Below are 17409 nucleotides of genomic sequence, written 5' to 3' on the forward strand. Positions count from 1 at the left end.
TAAACATGAACCAGCCTTACCACAGAGTTTTAACTTTTTTGTGCCATGAACCTGTCTAGCAATCTCGTTAAACTATGGATCCCTTCTCAAAATAATGCTTTTTGGATGTGGACCATTTTAAAATCTTTGTGAATTTATTACAGTATTGCTTCTGGTTTATGTTTTGGTCTTCTGGCCCCGAGGCATGCGGGAACTTCGCTCCTGACCAGGGGTCCAGCCTGCACCCCCTGCACTGGAAGGTGAGGTCTTGACCACTGGACCGCCAGGGAAGTCCCCAGAAGAATGTTTTTAAAAACATACAGTATATAGGATTGCAAGGGGACCAGTTATATAGACATACTGTAAAGAATTTTTGTGGTGAGTAAAGAAATAAGATCTAACAGATCTGACAGACTTATAATACCATAATTTTAGTGATAAAGTTACAAGACATCTATAATGTGATATGAAAAGTATCTGATTTCTGTTTGCAGAATCATGGATACTGCTGATACTAATGTGGTTACCTAAATTCATGAATAAAGAAAATATTATGGTTTGAAATTAGTACAAATAAAAATGGCACTATTATTTCCCATCCCAGTTCCTAGATTCCTGAATTTTTCTCATTGAACCACACACTTCACAATTTATGAATACAGACTATATTCTCAAAGATAGTTTAATGTGAAAAACTCAACACAGATTTTGCCTTCACAAATAGCTTAACATGAGACCTCTAACCTTTTAAACAGAGCTGTAATACACAGTCACATCTCCAGTTATAATTTGAGTTGATTCTTGAACACAGGCTTCACAGAATTTGACCAGTGAAATACACGCCCAAGAAACCCTGCACTGTATTATCCTTGTCTTAAAGCCACAGTTCCTGATCTCAGGTTTTGTATTTAACAAAGAAAAAACAAAGCTTGTTAACCTAAATTAACAGAACTAATCACAAAAACCCCTGATTAGATTCTAGAGAGGAAATGGAAATCACCTTGAGCCAAAGAGAACAAAACTTATCCTTCAAGTACTTTATTTTGGACTTCCACACAGATGGAAGTGTGTGGACCCAGATACAAATTTATCAGGCAGATAAATATGTGATATTCGGTAATTAGGTCAAGTCACACGAGCAGTCTTTTGTATTAATTATTTTTTAGGAAATATAATTAGTCATTGTCAGAAATCTGTTTCCTACGGACAGTGCTTCCAGCTATTTCAAAGGCTATATTTTCCTACAATATAGCTCCATCATTGCTAAATACCATCATACCAAAACAATAGGATTCTCTTTTATCCAAGGCTTTAAATGTGTTTATTCCCTCCCCACCCATCCTTACATATACATACACTGCCCAATATATGAATGAAAAACCTAAGGCTTCCAGATATTTCACTGGGCTTTTATACTTGGAGATCTAGTACAAGATCTGAATACTCTGAACTTTCTTGCCAAGAGCTATGTATGCTCTTAACACCTGGAAATTGTGTCATTTAGAATCTGCCAGTTACCAAAGATCCTCACCCCCAAACTAATGAGCTTGATTTCCTTAAAGAGAACACATGAAGTATCCATCATAAAACTATTAGGAAATTTCTGAAATGCCATTGGATTTGATGGCGCTGTTCAGTTAATACATAAAAACCATAAGCTTAAATAAACTTATTTAAAATTACAAACTCAAAAAAAAAAAAAGCATAATGGGAGTTGTTTCATAAACTTCATTCTCTTCAGTGCTTTCGCAGTTTACAGATGTTCAGATTTTAGTTCCCTGCTGCCTTTTTCATTTTGATCTTCGTTTGTATCGGATAACTGGGTTTTCAGGGGTGTGAATCATAGTTGTATAATTCACAGTGGGAAAATACCCATCAATGAGATCAAATTCGTATAAACGAAGCATAGTGGACCAAATTGTCTTGATTTGAACATAGGCAAAATTCTCCCCAATGCAACGATGACGCCCTATAAAAGAAAAAAAAAGTTTCCATAACAATTGGTTGGAATTCTTTCTCATCTCTTTGAGTCTGGAATGATAAAATTTGCTTATCTACAGTTAATTAAAGGTGGAAAGCAGATATACAGATACTATAGTAAAGAGACATTCTTTTCATAACAGTGTAAGTAACCATAAAAATCGCAAGAGATTTTTAATGTCTGTTAGGGGAAGCAGCACAGGGGTATTATACAATGATTTTTCCAATTGTTTTTTTCCTGAAACCCAGCATCTATCTAGGTTGAATATATGTAATGTTTGAAACACACAGTGGTAATCAAGTTTGGAGATATACTAGAATATTCTGAACATCTCTTCCAAGAGACCATAGTTAAAAGTTAATAATATGAACCTTCCGATCAAAACTTTAAACACCATTTCAAATGATTATGGAAAAGGAATTTAATACACTGAAAATAGCAACACATCCAAATGTAAAGGGTCATATACACATAAAAACTGGCAAGCTGATTCTAAAATGCAGAGAGAAATGCAAAGGACTAGATCTCCAAAGCAACCTTGAAAGAGGAGAACCATGTTACAAGACTTAAGACTTCAAATCTGACTTCATTACTAAAGGTATCACAACCTCTGATAATGTGATTTGTAATAAATGTGTATTTAGTCGACCATTCTTGGCACAGAGTTCCTCAAACCACTGGAATTTCTTAAGTGAAGAGAGCAATAAAGGTCAAAGAAGAAAAGAGCCTTTTGTTATTCATAACAAGCCCCTCTGAACCACAACTTGAATCTGCAACATGAAGTGACTTTGGGGGTGAGGGTGGCACACCCCTTGCTTCTGCTTTGCTCTGTGCTCTTCAGTCAGGCTATTCCTGAGTTGTATGCTTCTGCAGTAAACCAGCAGTCCACCTGACCTGCCTCCTGAGAAATCTGTATGCAGGTCAAGAAACAACAGCTAGAATTGGACATGGAACAACAGACCGGTTCCAAATAGGAAAAGGCTATATATTGTTATCAAGGCTATATATTGTTATCATGCTTATTTAACTTATATGCAGCATACATCATGAGAAATGCTGGACTGGATGAAGCACAAGCTGGAATCAAGATTGCTGGGAGAAATATCAATAACCTCAGATATGCAGATGAAGAGGAACTAAAGTGAGGTGAAGAGTAACTAAAGGTGAAGAGGAACTAAAAAGCCTCTTGATGAACGTGAAAGAGGAGAGTGAAAAAGTTGGCTTAAAGCTTAACATTCAGAAAACTAAGATCATGGGATCTGGTCCCATCACTTCATGGCAAACAGATGGAGAAACAATAGAAACAGTGACAGACTTTATTTTCTTGGGCTCCAAAATCACTGCAGATGGCAACTGCAGCCATGAAATTAAAAGACGCTTGCTCCTTGAAAGAAAAGTTATGACCAACCTAGGCAGCATATTAAAAAACAGAGACATTACTTTGCCAACAAAGTTCCATGTAGTCAAAGCTGTGGTTTTTCCAGGAGTCATGTATGGGTGTGAGAGTTGGACCATAAAGAAAGCTGAGCGCCAAAGACTTGATGCTTTTGAACTGTGTTGGAGAAGACTCTTGAGAGTCCCTTGGACTGCAAGGAGATCCACCCAGTCCATCCTAAAGGAGATCAGCCCTGGAATATTCACTGGAAAGACTGAGGCTGAAGCTGAAACTCCAATACTTTGGCCACCTGGTGCTGGGAAATACTGAAGGCGGGGAGAAGGGGACAGCAGAGGATGAGGTGGCTGGATGGCGTCATAGACTCGATGGACGTGAGTTTGAGTAAACTCCAGGAGCTGGTGATGGAGAAGCCTTGTGTGCTGCAGTCCATGGGGTCGTGCAGAGTCAGACACGACTGAGCGACTGAACTGAACTAAAACCATGAGTCAGTAAGCAGACTTTTTGGAGTTCTGTGAGCCATTCTAACAAATTATGGAAGCTCAAAGAGGGGGTCTTAATAGTTATTAAGATCTAAAGTTCCCAAAGGACTTTATACTTTGATTTACGTGAGGAAAAGGTGTGACCAATGATAAGTCATGTCACTTAAATGGTCTTTTTGGAGAAATCACATAAGTCGTAGAATACAGTTTATTTGTACAAAGTACCAATGACTAGAGAAATTACTGGAGGAAAAGCAGTCGGCCTGCATTATTTTAGGATCTTATTCGAAATGCATAGGTTTGCACAGTTAGGCACTACCTGTCCAAATTTCAGTTCAGTTCAGTCACTCAGTCACGTCTGACTCTTCGTGACCCCATGGACTGCAGCACGCCAGGCTTCCCTGTCCATTACCAACTTCCAGAGCTTACTCAAACTCATGTCCATGGAGTTGGTGATGTGATCCAACCATCTCATCCTCTGTCGTCCCCTTCTCCTCCTGCCCTCAATCTTTCCCAGCATCAGGGTCTTTTCAAATGAGTTGGTTCTTCGCATCAGGTAGCCAAAGGATTGGAGTTTCAGCTTCAGCATCAGTCCTTCCAGTGAATATTCAGGACTGATTTCCTTTAGGAGGGACTGGTTGGATCTCCTTGCAGTCCAAGGGACTCTCAAGAGTCTTCTCCAACACCACAGTTCAAAAGCATCTATTCTTTGGTGCTCAGCTTTCTTTATAGTCCAACTCTCACATCCATACATGACTACTGTCCAAGTTTAAAGAACATTATAAGAATACATAGACAAAGAACCAAAAGCTCACTAACAACCCAGAAAAGCTTCCGTGCCATTACTGTTTTCTGAAATGCTGATTACCTCAGCATATTTAGCTTGAAATGCCCAAATGGTGTGCTAACTTCAAAGGTTCTTTAAAACAGAATTCACAAAGAGCTTTAAATAGCATGATAAGGGAAAACAGGGCAGACTCCAAAAATGAGAACTATAAAACCAGATGGGTTACAAAAGGCAACAGAACACTATGTAAGGATTCACAGAACTGTCTCCTTTAGTAGAAATGAAATATTTCTTCCAGCCTGCAGAGATTACACTCCTACAAATGTCTGCAAGCATGGACCCATAAGAAAAGGGGAAGATATTTGTAAATAAAATTCACATGGATTATTTAACAAATATGTTACCAGAAGTAACTATTCAAATATGAAGCGTAATCATCTTACCAGCTCCAAATGGCACATAAGCAAACTTCTCTCCTGATGCTAGACTATCCTCTAAGTAGCGGTCAGGATTAAAGTCCAGACGCTCTACCCATGAGTCTTTAAGCCTCTGATTGACAGTAGGAGAAACACACACCTGATGTCCTGGAGGAATGGTATACCCTGCCACAGTCTACAGATGAAAGCAATGCATTCCATTAGACAACTAAGATAGTCTGCCAAATAATCAGATCATTGTATAATAGAGCACTGATATACATGGAATATACATATATTTTAAAACTGGCTAGTAGGCCAATTAAAAATTATTTTAACCCAAGATGATTTCCATATTACACAACATTGGGCTGGAAGGATATACACAAATTTTAAAAAATAATGCCATGGGGCTGGGGATGGAATTTCAAGAAGCCTTTCACAATCCAATTTATACAGTTCCACAGTTAATTACTTATAACTACATATATGTTATTTTTAAAAAACCAAGGAAAAAATACACTTCCGTTGTAAAAGCCCTAATTGTTAAAACGTAGGGAGATCGGATGAGCATGTATACTGTCTGCAGTTATGTAAAAATATTTAGATCTAGAGTATGTAAAATTGAAAATTATGTACAAGTGATTATTCTACATCTTTAAAAAATTCTCTTTGATATTACACTATTTCTTTTTGATAAATAAAACTTGGGGCCACAGAGGAAAAGCTCTAGCCAGGAGACTCACCTGAGGAGTTTTGGCCAGTCTCATCATGGTCATTATAGGAGGTCGAAGTCTTAATGTTTCTTTTATACAGCGATCAAGTAAATTGAGATCCTTGAGCTAAAAAGAGAAACATTTTCCAGGTTTTACAAACATTTAACATACTGCAACAGGATACAAACAAGTTCAGAGTGGCTGAATAAAAACAGTTTTATTACTGTCCATGGTCAGCCAAGATAACAGATCACTCTGACAAATGGCAGGGAAGGGCCTGCAAAAAGCTACCCATCTAAAGCATGAGAACATTGGCAAAAATCATTAGTTTCAGCTTTTTCAAAACCTGTGCACAAATGTTCATAGCATCCAAATGTCAATCAACTGATGAAGAGGTTAATGAAAGTGGTATAGCCACACAATGGAATGTTACTTCACAATAAAGAAGACTAAAGTACTGATACATGCTACAACATGGATTAATCTTGAAAACATGCTAAGTGAAAGAAGCTAGTCACCAGAGACTACATGCTGTATGATCCCATTCATATGAAATGTCCAAACAGGCATATACAAAAAGACAAAATATACATTAGCGGTTGCCAGGGGCAGGGGAAATGGACTGCTCGTAGCCCTCTTTTGGAAGTGGTGTAAACATTTTCAAATGAAACTCTGATGATGGTTTCACAATTCTGAAAATATTTTTAAAAACCAGTGGATTATATACTTTAATAGGTGGATTTTATAGTATGTAACTATCACTGTAAAAATTACTAAAATTAGGAATTAAAAGGAGACATCACTATTGACCTAATAGAAAAGAATGATAAGAGAATACTTTAACAACTGTTTGCCAACAAGTTAGATAACCTAGATGAAACAAATCCCTAGAAAGACACAAACTGCCAAAAACTAACTCAAAAAGAAATTGAATAGATTTGTAAAAAGGGAAGACATTGAGTTAGTAATCAAAAACTACCCACAAAGAAAGCACAGGCCTAGATGGCTTCACTGGTTAATACTACCAGACATTTAAGAAAGCAGTAATACCAGTCCTCACAAAGCCTTCCTAAAAGGAAAAAGAGGAGCGAACACTTTCAAACTCCTTCTCTGAGAACCAATAATATACCCCAACACCAAAATCTGTCAAAGACGTAACAATAAAACTACAGCCCACTATCCCCTGTGAATATAGTCCAAAAGTCCTCCACAAAATACCAGCAAACAGATTCAGGATTAGGACATTTCAGGGGAAGCTATGATGAATTTTCTAAAAATAATCAATTTATTCTATAGTATATAGAAGATCCCAAATTGTCCCCTTTAAAAACCAGCCACACACACTCAGTATCATAAGCAGCAATGAAGCTGAAAATCCCACAAACCTGGTCATAAGACAGAGGAGGCAGATTCTCGCCACAGACTGTCTTCTGTTCTGAAAAACATTTTTCTTGAAGTGTTTTGTCCCTGGCCAAAAAGAAGCCCATCCAGGCACTAGTGGTTGAAGAAGTATGCTGCCCTGCCAAGAGCAGTCCAATAAGCATGCCTGCTATTTCATCATCCGTCAGAGGACGCCCATCCCTACAGAATGGACCACATACACAAATGTAACATTTGCAGATGCACTCCCATGCCCCAACCTTTACGTAAAAATTAGTTCATTTTTCCTCTTGCATTTGCCCATCAAAAGTCCAATTTTTTTTTCCCCTTTAGAGAAGAGAGGCCAATAAAAACTATTGATTACAAAGACTTCATTGCAGTTTACTAGCAAACTTTTCACATGCACGGTACTAAATTCCAATAAGGCACAGGATCCCAGTAATTTATGTCTCATCCATTTATGAAGTTCAAAGGTCATATCTACTAATTTTTGCCAGTGTTATTACTTTTTAAATGTACATATTATTTAACTATGTTTTTTATGTGGAATTTCCTGCTTCAGTTTAATATGTGATCTGAAGAGCTCTTACTTGTAAGTAGACTCTAGTAAAGTTTGGAGAATGTCATCAATTTTTTCTCCTGACTCTCTGCGTTTCTGGATTGCCTTGTAGAAAATATTCTTGATCTCCCGATGAGCTCTGTCCCTGCGTCTATAATTCAAACATGAAGATGACTTTAAAAAATTAAGCAATACTTTCAGGTATCAAATGACAAAACTCAGAACCAAGAGAAAAAAAAAGAATTCATGAAAATCTTATATTGTTAGGAATTTCTAAGGTCCTTAAGGACAGGAAATGTGTTATAACATACATATCCCTGATTCTGAACACACTACCTATGTTGTAACTGAAGACTCAAGTGATTACTCCTTTACAACCATTTTCCATTTTAAAAGAAAGCAGAAATACACCTTTATGTTAACAGGAAATTCCAGTTCTAAGCAAATTAATTCTTGAAGTGGACAGACTCACTCTGGTTCTTCTACAGGATTTAAAATTTGAATAACTCCCATTCCTCAAACAGAAATGAATCAATAAAGGCTCCTAATAGGCAAAACATTAAGCTACATGTCAAGTCCTGTGAGCAGTGTTTCTCTGTATCACAGATGATCCTTGCTCTTAAGGAGATCACAACAGAGCTGACAAGGAGACAAAGAAAGGTATGGATACTTCAAAACACAGAAACTTCACAAAAAACTACAAATTAGTCAAATACTTTCAGGTGCTTAGAAAGCTGCATCACTTCTAGGTAGAGTTCAGGAACATTCCTGAGTACAAGGAATATATGGGACAAGTGGGTTTTAAACTATCAGGACAGTCAAATTCACCTTTCTAAAACTGAAACCTAATGTTAAATGAGCTCACTGTGTAAAAAATGCTGAATTCTTACAGAAGAAGGGAGGCTAATAATCTCCCCCAATTTGTTTGTTTCTACATTTAATTTTTATTTTTGTTAATGCAAAGCAAACCAATAGTACAGTAATTAAACACAAAGTGAAATGACCAAGCATCGTCTCTTTATCCATACCTGAAACTAGGCAGAGGGAGCCAGCCTGGCAAAAGCCAGGCTGCATGGCTAAAACCTCCATCCAAATCCGCATACAGTCGTGCCACCTTCTCGTTGAGCTGACCTCTGATTTCCTTCCCATGTAAACAATGGCTGGCTGTTAAAATTATGAGCTCGGAAAGAGCTTCAAACAAATCTAGAGGGAAAAAGATCATTCCCATTACTGTTGCCCGAAATTCTTTTGAAATGTTGTTGTCTTAGAGATGCAAAAGTACTGTGAAGGAAATAAGAATAAAATTTAACTCATTAACCAACAAGATCCTTTTCACACCATCAAAGAAAGCCTGCTGACAGGCTACAATAAAGAGAAACCAAAGGCAGCCCACCTTTTTGGATAGCCAAGATAGATGCCACAGAGGTAACTAAAAGCTCACTCAGACTCATGAGCCCTTCATCTCAAAAAGATAAAAAGAAGATGGAAATGAGTGTGGTTATCTGGGTTCCAGGTCACAGTATAATAAAGGCAATAAAAAGGTTATTTAGAACATAAGGGGATAAAAAGGTGCTTTCTAAGAAAGAGCAGTCCAAAGACTGAAGAATGGATTATTCCCCAGATCAAAAGTGGGAAATTCATAAGTGGGAAAAAAAGCCTGAAGTCTTGAAAAAGTCTTAAAAGAAAACTAACTAATTACCATCTTGTATATGCAAACATTAGAGACAGATGCATCAGGTAAGCACACCTGGAGGACACTTTGAAAGTCACAACAATTACCCAGTCGATATCCTGTTCTTTGATTCCATGTTCACCAAACGAACTTCTAGTTGTCATTTGGCTTTCCAATTAGATTGCCAACAAAGAGAAGTGCAGCAAATATTATGCTGTTCTTCGTCCCATAATTGCATCTCATTTGTACTTATTCAGTTAGCATTCTCATTTATACATCAGCTTCTCATAGAATAGCAAGTATGTCACATAAAATTTAGGTCTATTAAATAAAACCAGGTTTCTGGACCTTTTGTAGAAGCTGAAGGCTAGATCCAGAATGTGATGACCTACACAGTAGTCTTACTGCCCTGTAGATAGAGGTTGCTTCCTGCTAGGGCTATGGCAATGGTTCCGATGGCAACACTTAATTGCAGTCCAGTATAAAAACTAGATTCACAGAGTCCAAAGAATGTTATGTTACGTTCAATATATTCCCTACATAATGTGAGAAAGCACATAATAACGTTTTTTTTAAAATTTCTATTGGGAACAGCTAAAATCGCTCTTTTGGTAGTACAGCAAGCTTATGTATTTAATCTTACATTTTTGTTGAAATAACTCATTACCATACAACTTTAGAAAAATAATGTATTACATATATAATTTAATCTTTTAGACTTCAACTTGCTGACATGGAAGGCAAATTTTTTTATTTTATATATTATCTTAAAATGACCTTGAATGTAAGTTTTACATTTGGTTTATTTCAAAATTCAATCATGAATCATTTTTATGTAATTGAGCTAAACAATATGCAAATTAAAATATTTTAAGATTTTGCTAAGTGAGCAACAATAATTACTCCCTCTCAAGTCTTTTAACTCCATAACATGTTCATTTCATTAAACATACGGATACGGTGGTTTTGCTTCCCAGGCAGCATGAGTGGTAAAGAGCCCGCCTGCCAATGCAGGAGGCGTAACAGATGTGGATTCGATCCCTGGGTCGGGAAGACCCCCTGGAGGAGGGCACGGCAACCCAACCCAGTATCCTTGCCTGGAGAATCATCTGGACAGAGGAGCCTTGAGGGCTGCAGTCCACAGGGTGGCAAAGAGTCAGACACGACTGAAGCGATTTGGCATGCAGGCATGCAAGGTGGTTTTACACATGTTGTAGTGTGCTCTTTACACACACACACACACACACACACACACACACACACACACACACACACTCTTAACATTTCTAGTCACAGAAAAGCAGACATGTTTGGACAAACGAGAAACCAAAATATTGCGCTTACTCTTTTCTCCACTTTCTCCCCAACTTCTAAAGTAGTCTTTTGTTTCTTTTTCAATTATAGAAACATGCTGTCTAAAGTGGGCTATGTTAAGACCACTTTTCAACATTTTCTTCTGCTCCAAGAAAACCTTCAAAATATTAAGGGTACACAAGTATTAAAACACACTTCTGTTTTATCATGAGACTCATTTGGGTTATTATAACTCTTTAATACTCAAAGCAATCTTCTAACAAATTGAAAATAAAGATAAAATAGTTTTCTTCACCACACCAGATAAAACTTCATGCTTCTATCTGAAATAACATGGAGTAGACACATGCTATGCAGGTCCAATTCAAATGATAAATTAGGAACCCCACTTCTGGCCTTCCTTCCTATACATACATGCTTTCCTCACTTTTGACTCCAAGGCTGCCTCCTCCTATTCCATTATATTCTAGTCTTCCAACCCAAACCAGATGCCAACAGTCTCCCAAAGGTCCATTATGCTTTGGTAATATTTTTATCCTCTTTCACATATTCTACCATTTATTCCCAAACAAATATCATTCCTCACTCACATTATCTTCCAAAAGTTTAATTAGAATGTTATACAGTGGGAATAAATTCACACCAAGATAATAAACCCTTTGGGGAAGTTCTTAAAATAGAACTTCCCCAAAGGGTTTATGTTAGATATATCCAACCAGAGGGATTAACCTAGGCTTTCACTTTTGGTCTTAAGGAGAGCTGTTCATTCCTCCATACCTCCTCAATCCCCAGAAGCAACACTTAATGTCAATTCTCAGCTGCTATACTAGAGGACTGGGTAATGCATGGTACATTGCTAGCCAAAGGCTGCACCAAGTAATTAAGCTAATTATCGGATCTGCATTTCATACCAAGTTGCAGCACTTAAATATTTGCCTTCTGGGGAGCAAAGAAATCACACAAACTTCAAAAACCAACAACATCTAGCTCAGAAGAGCTCTCACCCTAGAATTTCAGGTAGGAGGTAGGAAAGTATTAGTAGGAGGCCTTTCTGATGTAATAAGTTTTTCCTTCTTACTACTTCAAATCTAATGTTAACACGCTAAGTTCTCATTGATTCTATGAATATTGCTTTGCACAGGAAGCCCTTTAAAATTGTTTAGTCCACACCAGCAGCTATAAAGCAAAATACCCATTCTCTGTCAGCTACCCTTGCTTTTCCTTCTTATAAATGCCTCCTGATTCTTCAGAGTTTTGAGGCAAGGAATAATCTCTTCTACACTTTAGCAATACAGCTTACACTACTAGCTATAAATTGTATACTATAGGTTTGTCTTTCTTCAAGCTAACAGTGTCACCTACTGTATTAGGCACATCATAGGCGACTCCCTTCCCAAACACAGGTGTTGTCAGACGACTGTAGACATCCTCGGCATTCAAGTCTTCATTTTTACTATTAAAAAGCAGTGCAGCAGCCTCACTCCCCAGCAGGTAAGTAAACGTCTTGCCCACCATGGTAAAACTAAATACAGGTCCATACTGAAGAGAGAAAAATACCCACAGTGATGTTACCAAAAAATCTGTAAGCGCTAAGACACTCATCTTAAACAATAAAATAATACACTGTTGAAGATCGAAACAGTCACAAACCTTAATGCAATTCTTCCCCCGCCTTTGTCCAAATGTATAATTATGTTCATCCAGTTCCAAATAAAATATAAATAAAACTTTCTATCCTGCTTTCTTCACCCCTTATATTGAAAATATTTTCTATCTTTCACAGACATATCAACTGTTCTATGGTTGATGTGTCCATTTTTTATTTATTATAGATAATTATGTAATGAATATCTCTGAGAATATAGATATTTTTTCCCTTTGATTAAAAGTAACTTTACAGGAGTAGCCAAAGAATATAACCTTTCCTAAAGTCCTTGCTATGTGAAGATACCAAAACTTTATTTAGTTATGAGTCTTACCACTATCTCACCAATACTGAATGATCTCATTTTTAATTTTTTTGTTAATCTGGTTAGGTGCTAAATGCTTTGCTTTGCAGTTTTCTGATTACTATTAAAGATTTCAGTTACTGGGGATACAATCATGAAGAAAAATACTGTCTCTGACTCAAGAAACTCCAGGCTATTTAAAAAGATACAACTCAGTTGAATAAGTACATTAACAAATGTAAAATTACAAATGTGACAAGCACTACACGAAGGAAAGCAGCTCTTTGATGAGAGAACCGATAAGAACGACTAAAAAGAGAGAAAGACACCAGAGCTGAGACCTAAAGCATGGGGAGGGGCAGTAGTTAGCCTGACGGCGGAGCATGCGCAGAGTTCTAAAGGTAAAAGAGAAGGTAAGGACGTGATGAGTCTATCTAGTAGGGCCATACAGAGCCTTATAAGCCACATTCAGGGAGCTGTATCCTTGCAAGCAACGGAATGAGATGGAAGGTCTTAAACTGCATGGGAAAGATACTAATCTGTGCATATTTTAAAAGAAAGATCCCTCTGGCTCCTGGATGGAGAGGAGGGAGGGATAGGAGCTGAAGGAGAGCCAGACGACCAGCAAGCCTGTTACGGGAGCCTGATGATGAGCACGCGGGACAATGTAATGGAGAGGCAGTGGAAACAGAAGCAGAAGGATGTGCAATTATTCTGAAGAGAAAATCTGCAGGCTTGGCAATGAATTGATGGATGGAGCAGGAAGTATCAAGAGTGAATCCTAGGCTCCTGGTACACTGCAAAACTGGTAGAACAATGATGAGGAAGGTGAACAAGAAGGACCATCAGGATTAGAGAGAAAAATCAAAGGGTCAGATTTTTTAAATGCTTGATTTCAGGTGACTTTGGACAACTAAGAAAAAATCATGTGGGAGGTGGATATCCAGGTCTGAAGACCAAAGAAGAGACCTGAACCGGAGACTTTAATTTGGGCGTCATTTACATCTGGCTGGGCTTTCCAGGTGGCGTAGAGGTCACGAATCCGCCTGTCAGTGCAGGAGATGCAGTTCAGTCCCTGGGTTGGGAAGATCCCCTGGAGAAGGGAGTGGCAACCCATTCCAGTGTTCTTGCCTGGGTAATTCCATGGACAGAGGAAGCTGGTGGGTTTCAGTCCACGGGGTCACAAAGAGCCAGACACAACTGAGGGACTAACACTTTCACACTTTCACTTCATGTGGCTAAAAACTGAAGCTGCAGGTAGATAGAGACAAGATCAGCTAGGAAAGAATAAAGGCCAAGGACCGAACCTCAGTGAATCTCAACAGTTAATAGCCAAGTGTGAGCCCACAAATGAGTTATGAAAGCAGCATTCACAGAAGCAGAAGAAAAAGTGAGGGAAGCCGCAGCTAAGGTGAGAATGGTCATCACTGACAAATACAGCTGAGTTCACTACATTAGGACATGGTACTCGTGAGTGAAGGGGTTGAAAGACAGACTCGAGTGGAGTAAAGAGTAAGTAAGGAGGAGGTGTGGAAATAGAGACTAAGTACAGAAACTTGCTGAAGGGGCAGGGACAAGAGAGGGGGTTAGAAAATTCCACAGATGCACGGTTTAAAAGAAAGGGTCAGTTATTAATAGTATCCATGTTAACTGTGATCAGTGAATACAAAATTGAGGCCAGTGGTTTTTAAACCATAGTTGCCAGAACTAAATTTCCTCAGAGATAATCCTAGAACAAAGGAGAACATAAGAGGGTCTCTAAGACCTCTCGAGTTCTTAATCCAGAGCAGCTCCAATTTTATCTGTTACCTGTACTAGGGATAAGCATAAGATTACATTTTTTTTAATAGTCCACCATTTAAAAGAAAATTGGAAAAGCACTAATTTCTTTTCCTTTAATGATTTGTAACACTTACCTTCTCATATGCATCTTCTAGGAATTCAATCGGACTTTTCCCAAATGCTATAGCATGTCCAAGGAATGGAATTGGAGAGACAATGTATGGTGGACTTTTCTGCAAAAGAAAGCAAACAAAAAAACTTCGAGTTTACATTTCCTATTATAAGACATTCAGTTTAGTTTCACAATTCAAAAAGAAAGAAAGAAAGAAACTTGTCCTTAATATTAAGGAGTTACCAAAGTAACTTCACGACAAGCAAATTGCAAATACCTTAGAGAGAGCGGCTTTGGGAAAAAGAAGAGAAACTCAAAACCTGGTATAAGATGAATGACCAGACAAACATCACAGTACTGCAATTATAAATGCTGAACACTTTCTAGAATATGCCCAGTATTATCAGTGGCTCTAGGCAACTTTCCTGACCATAAGTGAAAAAAACACTAAACTCAAACTATGGTTTCTTGAGCACTTATTTCTACTACCACTCACAATTTTAGTCCCCAAATCTTGCCTAAATCTTTACTCCCACAATGGGAAAAAAAACAGAGTAACTTGAGGGAAAGAAGGGAAATGTTTAAGATGCTACATTCCTCATTACGGTCAACAGAACACATTATCATGCCTCTCTCAAGGAATGATCTAGATCCATTGATTTTAAAGAGAGAGAAAATCAGTTCTAGCAGGAACATTTTAGCACTCACTATAAAAGGTATTTCTGGGCTTCCCAGATGGCTCAGTGGTAAAGAATCAACCTGCCAAAGCAGGAGACATAGGTTCTGGCCGGGAAGATCACCTGGAGGAAATGACAACCCACTCCAGTATTCTTGCCTGGAGAATCCCATGGACAGAGGAGCCAGGCAGGCTATAGTCCATGGGGTTGCAGAGTCCAACACGACTGAACCACTGAGCACGGTGGCTTAAAGTGTACTTCAGATGCCTCAAAATGAGACTCACAGATTACAGCATCAAGTCTCCTGAAATCAAACGTGCAGTTATGAAAAAGGACAATAGTCCTCATATCTTTCGTAGTCTCAAAGAGAAAGGAGCTCTACAAACTCACTCTTTGGACAATAGTAGCAACAATCTTAAAATACTACAGTTGTCTTTCCAAAGATAATACTTCCTCAAAAATACTACACATAGGAGGAGAAAATAAAAAAAACTTCCTCATGCCTGTTAGAGGTCAAACAAAACTCATTCCAAAAACTACTTGGTCAATAGTTTGTGATTTCCACTGTCAGTAAAAAATGGATTCTATTGTCAGCGCTACTTGGTTTGGCTAAAAACGCATTCATCACATATATTCGGGAAACAGAAGCCAGTGGTCAGTAAAGGCTCTAAGTTAGAGACTCTGGTATTTTATTAGCATCATAGGAAGGTTCCTGCAACACTCTTGATGCTCACTCTACCAAACTGAACACATTCCTCTCCAAACTGATGTAAAATCGGCACTGGGGGTTACACAGCCCATAGAGCACTGAACCACTCAAGGGTAGCCACCCAGGATGAAGACCACCAGGGCCGAAGCTGCCCCAAACACCACCAACAGGGCCCCCACCAGGGCTGAAACACCCCTTACTGCGGCCAGTACCGTCATCCGGACGCTCAGGGCGACAGCCGCCACCCCAACCCTGGCCATTAGGGCTACCGGCAGTGCCTCGGTCAACAGAGCCATCTCTAAGACCACAGTCGCGGCAAACACGACCCCAACGAGAACGAGGCACGCGACCGACATCAGGGCACCCAGCACCAAGCTCAGCAAGGTCAGGGCAGTCGCGACCGCCCGCGCCACCAGAATCAGGGCTGCTGCCTCTCGACCCCCTCCCAACGCCAGCCTCCAGCGTGCCCGCCGCCACTTTTCGGCACCACCGCGGTGCCAGCCCCTCGCTAGCTCTTCAGTCGCCCTGGTCGCAGCGTCCACCCCCCACCAGAACCCCCAGGGGTGCACGTACCGCCCCAGCCGGCAGTGGTGGGGCCAGGTGGCCAACCGCGAGGCGGAGCAGGTACACCAGACTGAGCGTGAAGGCGCAGGCGATGAGCAGCATGGATGGGAGGTTGCTGCCCGTTACTTGCTCCATCGCCTGCTCCAGCACTGACCCGCCCGCCTGCAGTAAGTCCAGCATCACCATCCCGGCCGCCACCCCCGCGTCAGTTTGCCAGAGACGCTGGAGGCCGAGGTTGCCGCGGCTTCTCCGAATCCACCGAGGAAGAGAAGCTGGCAGATGGGCGTTAGGAGGTGGCCCCGGCCAGCAAGTCTCCTACTAAGCCCAGCCCCACCCGCTATAACTACCGGCTCGTTCCCACACCACCCTGTACGTCACAGAATGGGGCGGGGCCTGCCTCAAGCCACGCCCCTTAAGTGGAATACCTCATGCCGAAGTCTCCTTGCGCCGAGAGAGAGAGACCCTGAAGAAGCAGGCTGCACCTGTGGCACGGGGAGTGCAGAGACAGAAGAGAAACACAGGCTTAAGAGGAGGTCACTCCTAAGAATCGCGGGCCACCCGAGCCTGTGTGTCCTTGGTGCGGGGCGCCAGCACACGACACCGTAATGGGGCGGGCGGAAGGATTTCAGGGAGGGTTGCGGCGTGGCGGCGGCGGCGGCGCGCGTTCGGTGATTGCACCGCGCGCGGCTGAGGTGATCTCGGCCTATGTGGCGTCAGCGGGGCGGGTGGCCCGGGCGCCGCCCCCTGCCTGGGCGCTGAAAGGCGCCACACCTGAACCCGTTGGAGGGCCGCGTCCTGGGCAATCGGAGACTTCCAAGTATCCGCGGGAAAGGGAGATTGTGAAAGACACCTTCTGCACCCTGAAGGTTGGGACGCTGAGGTCACTCCCATCTCACCTCGAATAAAACCAGACAGTGATAGAGGTAACATCTCGTGG

General features: G+C 40.3%; 1 protein-coding gene across 3 annotated transcripts; it reads right to left on the reverse strand.

The window, feature by feature from the left end:
- Positions 1 to 643: 643 nt before the first annotated feature.
- Positions 644 to 17099, reverse strand: LOC101113583 (lanosterol 14-alpha demethylase). Of its 3 annotated transcripts, none has more exons than XM_012176311.5 (10): positions 16898 to 17099; positions 14545 to 14643; positions 12042 to 12218; positions 10710 to 10836; positions 8722 to 8896; positions 7725 to 7844; positions 7140 to 7335; positions 5785 to 5880; positions 5066 to 5234; positions 644 to 1948 (listed from the first exon to the last, which is right to left on the reverse strand). In XM_012176311.5, exons 3-10 carry the CDS (start codon positions 12192 to 12194, stop codon positions 1770 to 1772), a joined length of 1215 nt encoding a protein of 404 aa, XP_012031701.1. In that variant the 5' UTR covers positions 12195 to 12218; positions 14545 to 14643; positions 16898 to 17099; the 3' UTR covers positions 644 to 1769. The 3 variants fall into 3 exon arrangements, with proteins under 3 accessions (XP_012031701.1, XP_014950670.2, XP_042105070.1); XM_015095184.3 differs by lacking the exon at positions 16898 to 17099 and adding an exon at positions 16482 to 16789; XM_042249136.1 differs by lacking the exons at positions 5066 to 5234; positions 16898 to 17099 and adding an exon at positions 16482 to 16789.
- Between the last annotated feature and the right edge of the window lie 310 nt (positions 17100 to 17409).

Source organism: Ovis aries, chromosome 4, assembly GCF_016772045.2.
Source record: "Ovis aries strain OAR_USU_Benz2616 breed Rambouillet chromosome 4, ARS-UI_Ramb_v3.0, whole genome shotgun sequence".
NCBI classification, from domain to species: Eukaryota; Metazoa; Chordata; class Mammalia; order Artiodactyla; family Bovidae; genus Ovis; species Ovis aries.

What these genes read in the sequence shown, in the direction of transcription:
- LOC101113583 (XM_015095184.3), bottom strand. Translation starts at nt 16,658, where the DNA reads ATGGTGATGCTGGACTTACTGCAGGCGGGCGGGTCAGTGCTGGAGCAG. An exon ending in TTACTAGAGTCTACTTACAA is followed by an intron (nt 7,336 to 7,724) that starts GTAAGAGCTCTT and finishes TCCATTCTGTAG; the next exon opens with GGATGGGCGTCCTCTGACGG. An exon ending in CTCCTCTGTCTTATGACCAG is followed by an intron (nt 5,881 to 7,139) that starts GTTTGTGGGATT and finishes TTCTCTTTTTAG; the next exon opens with CTCAAGGATCTCAATTTACT.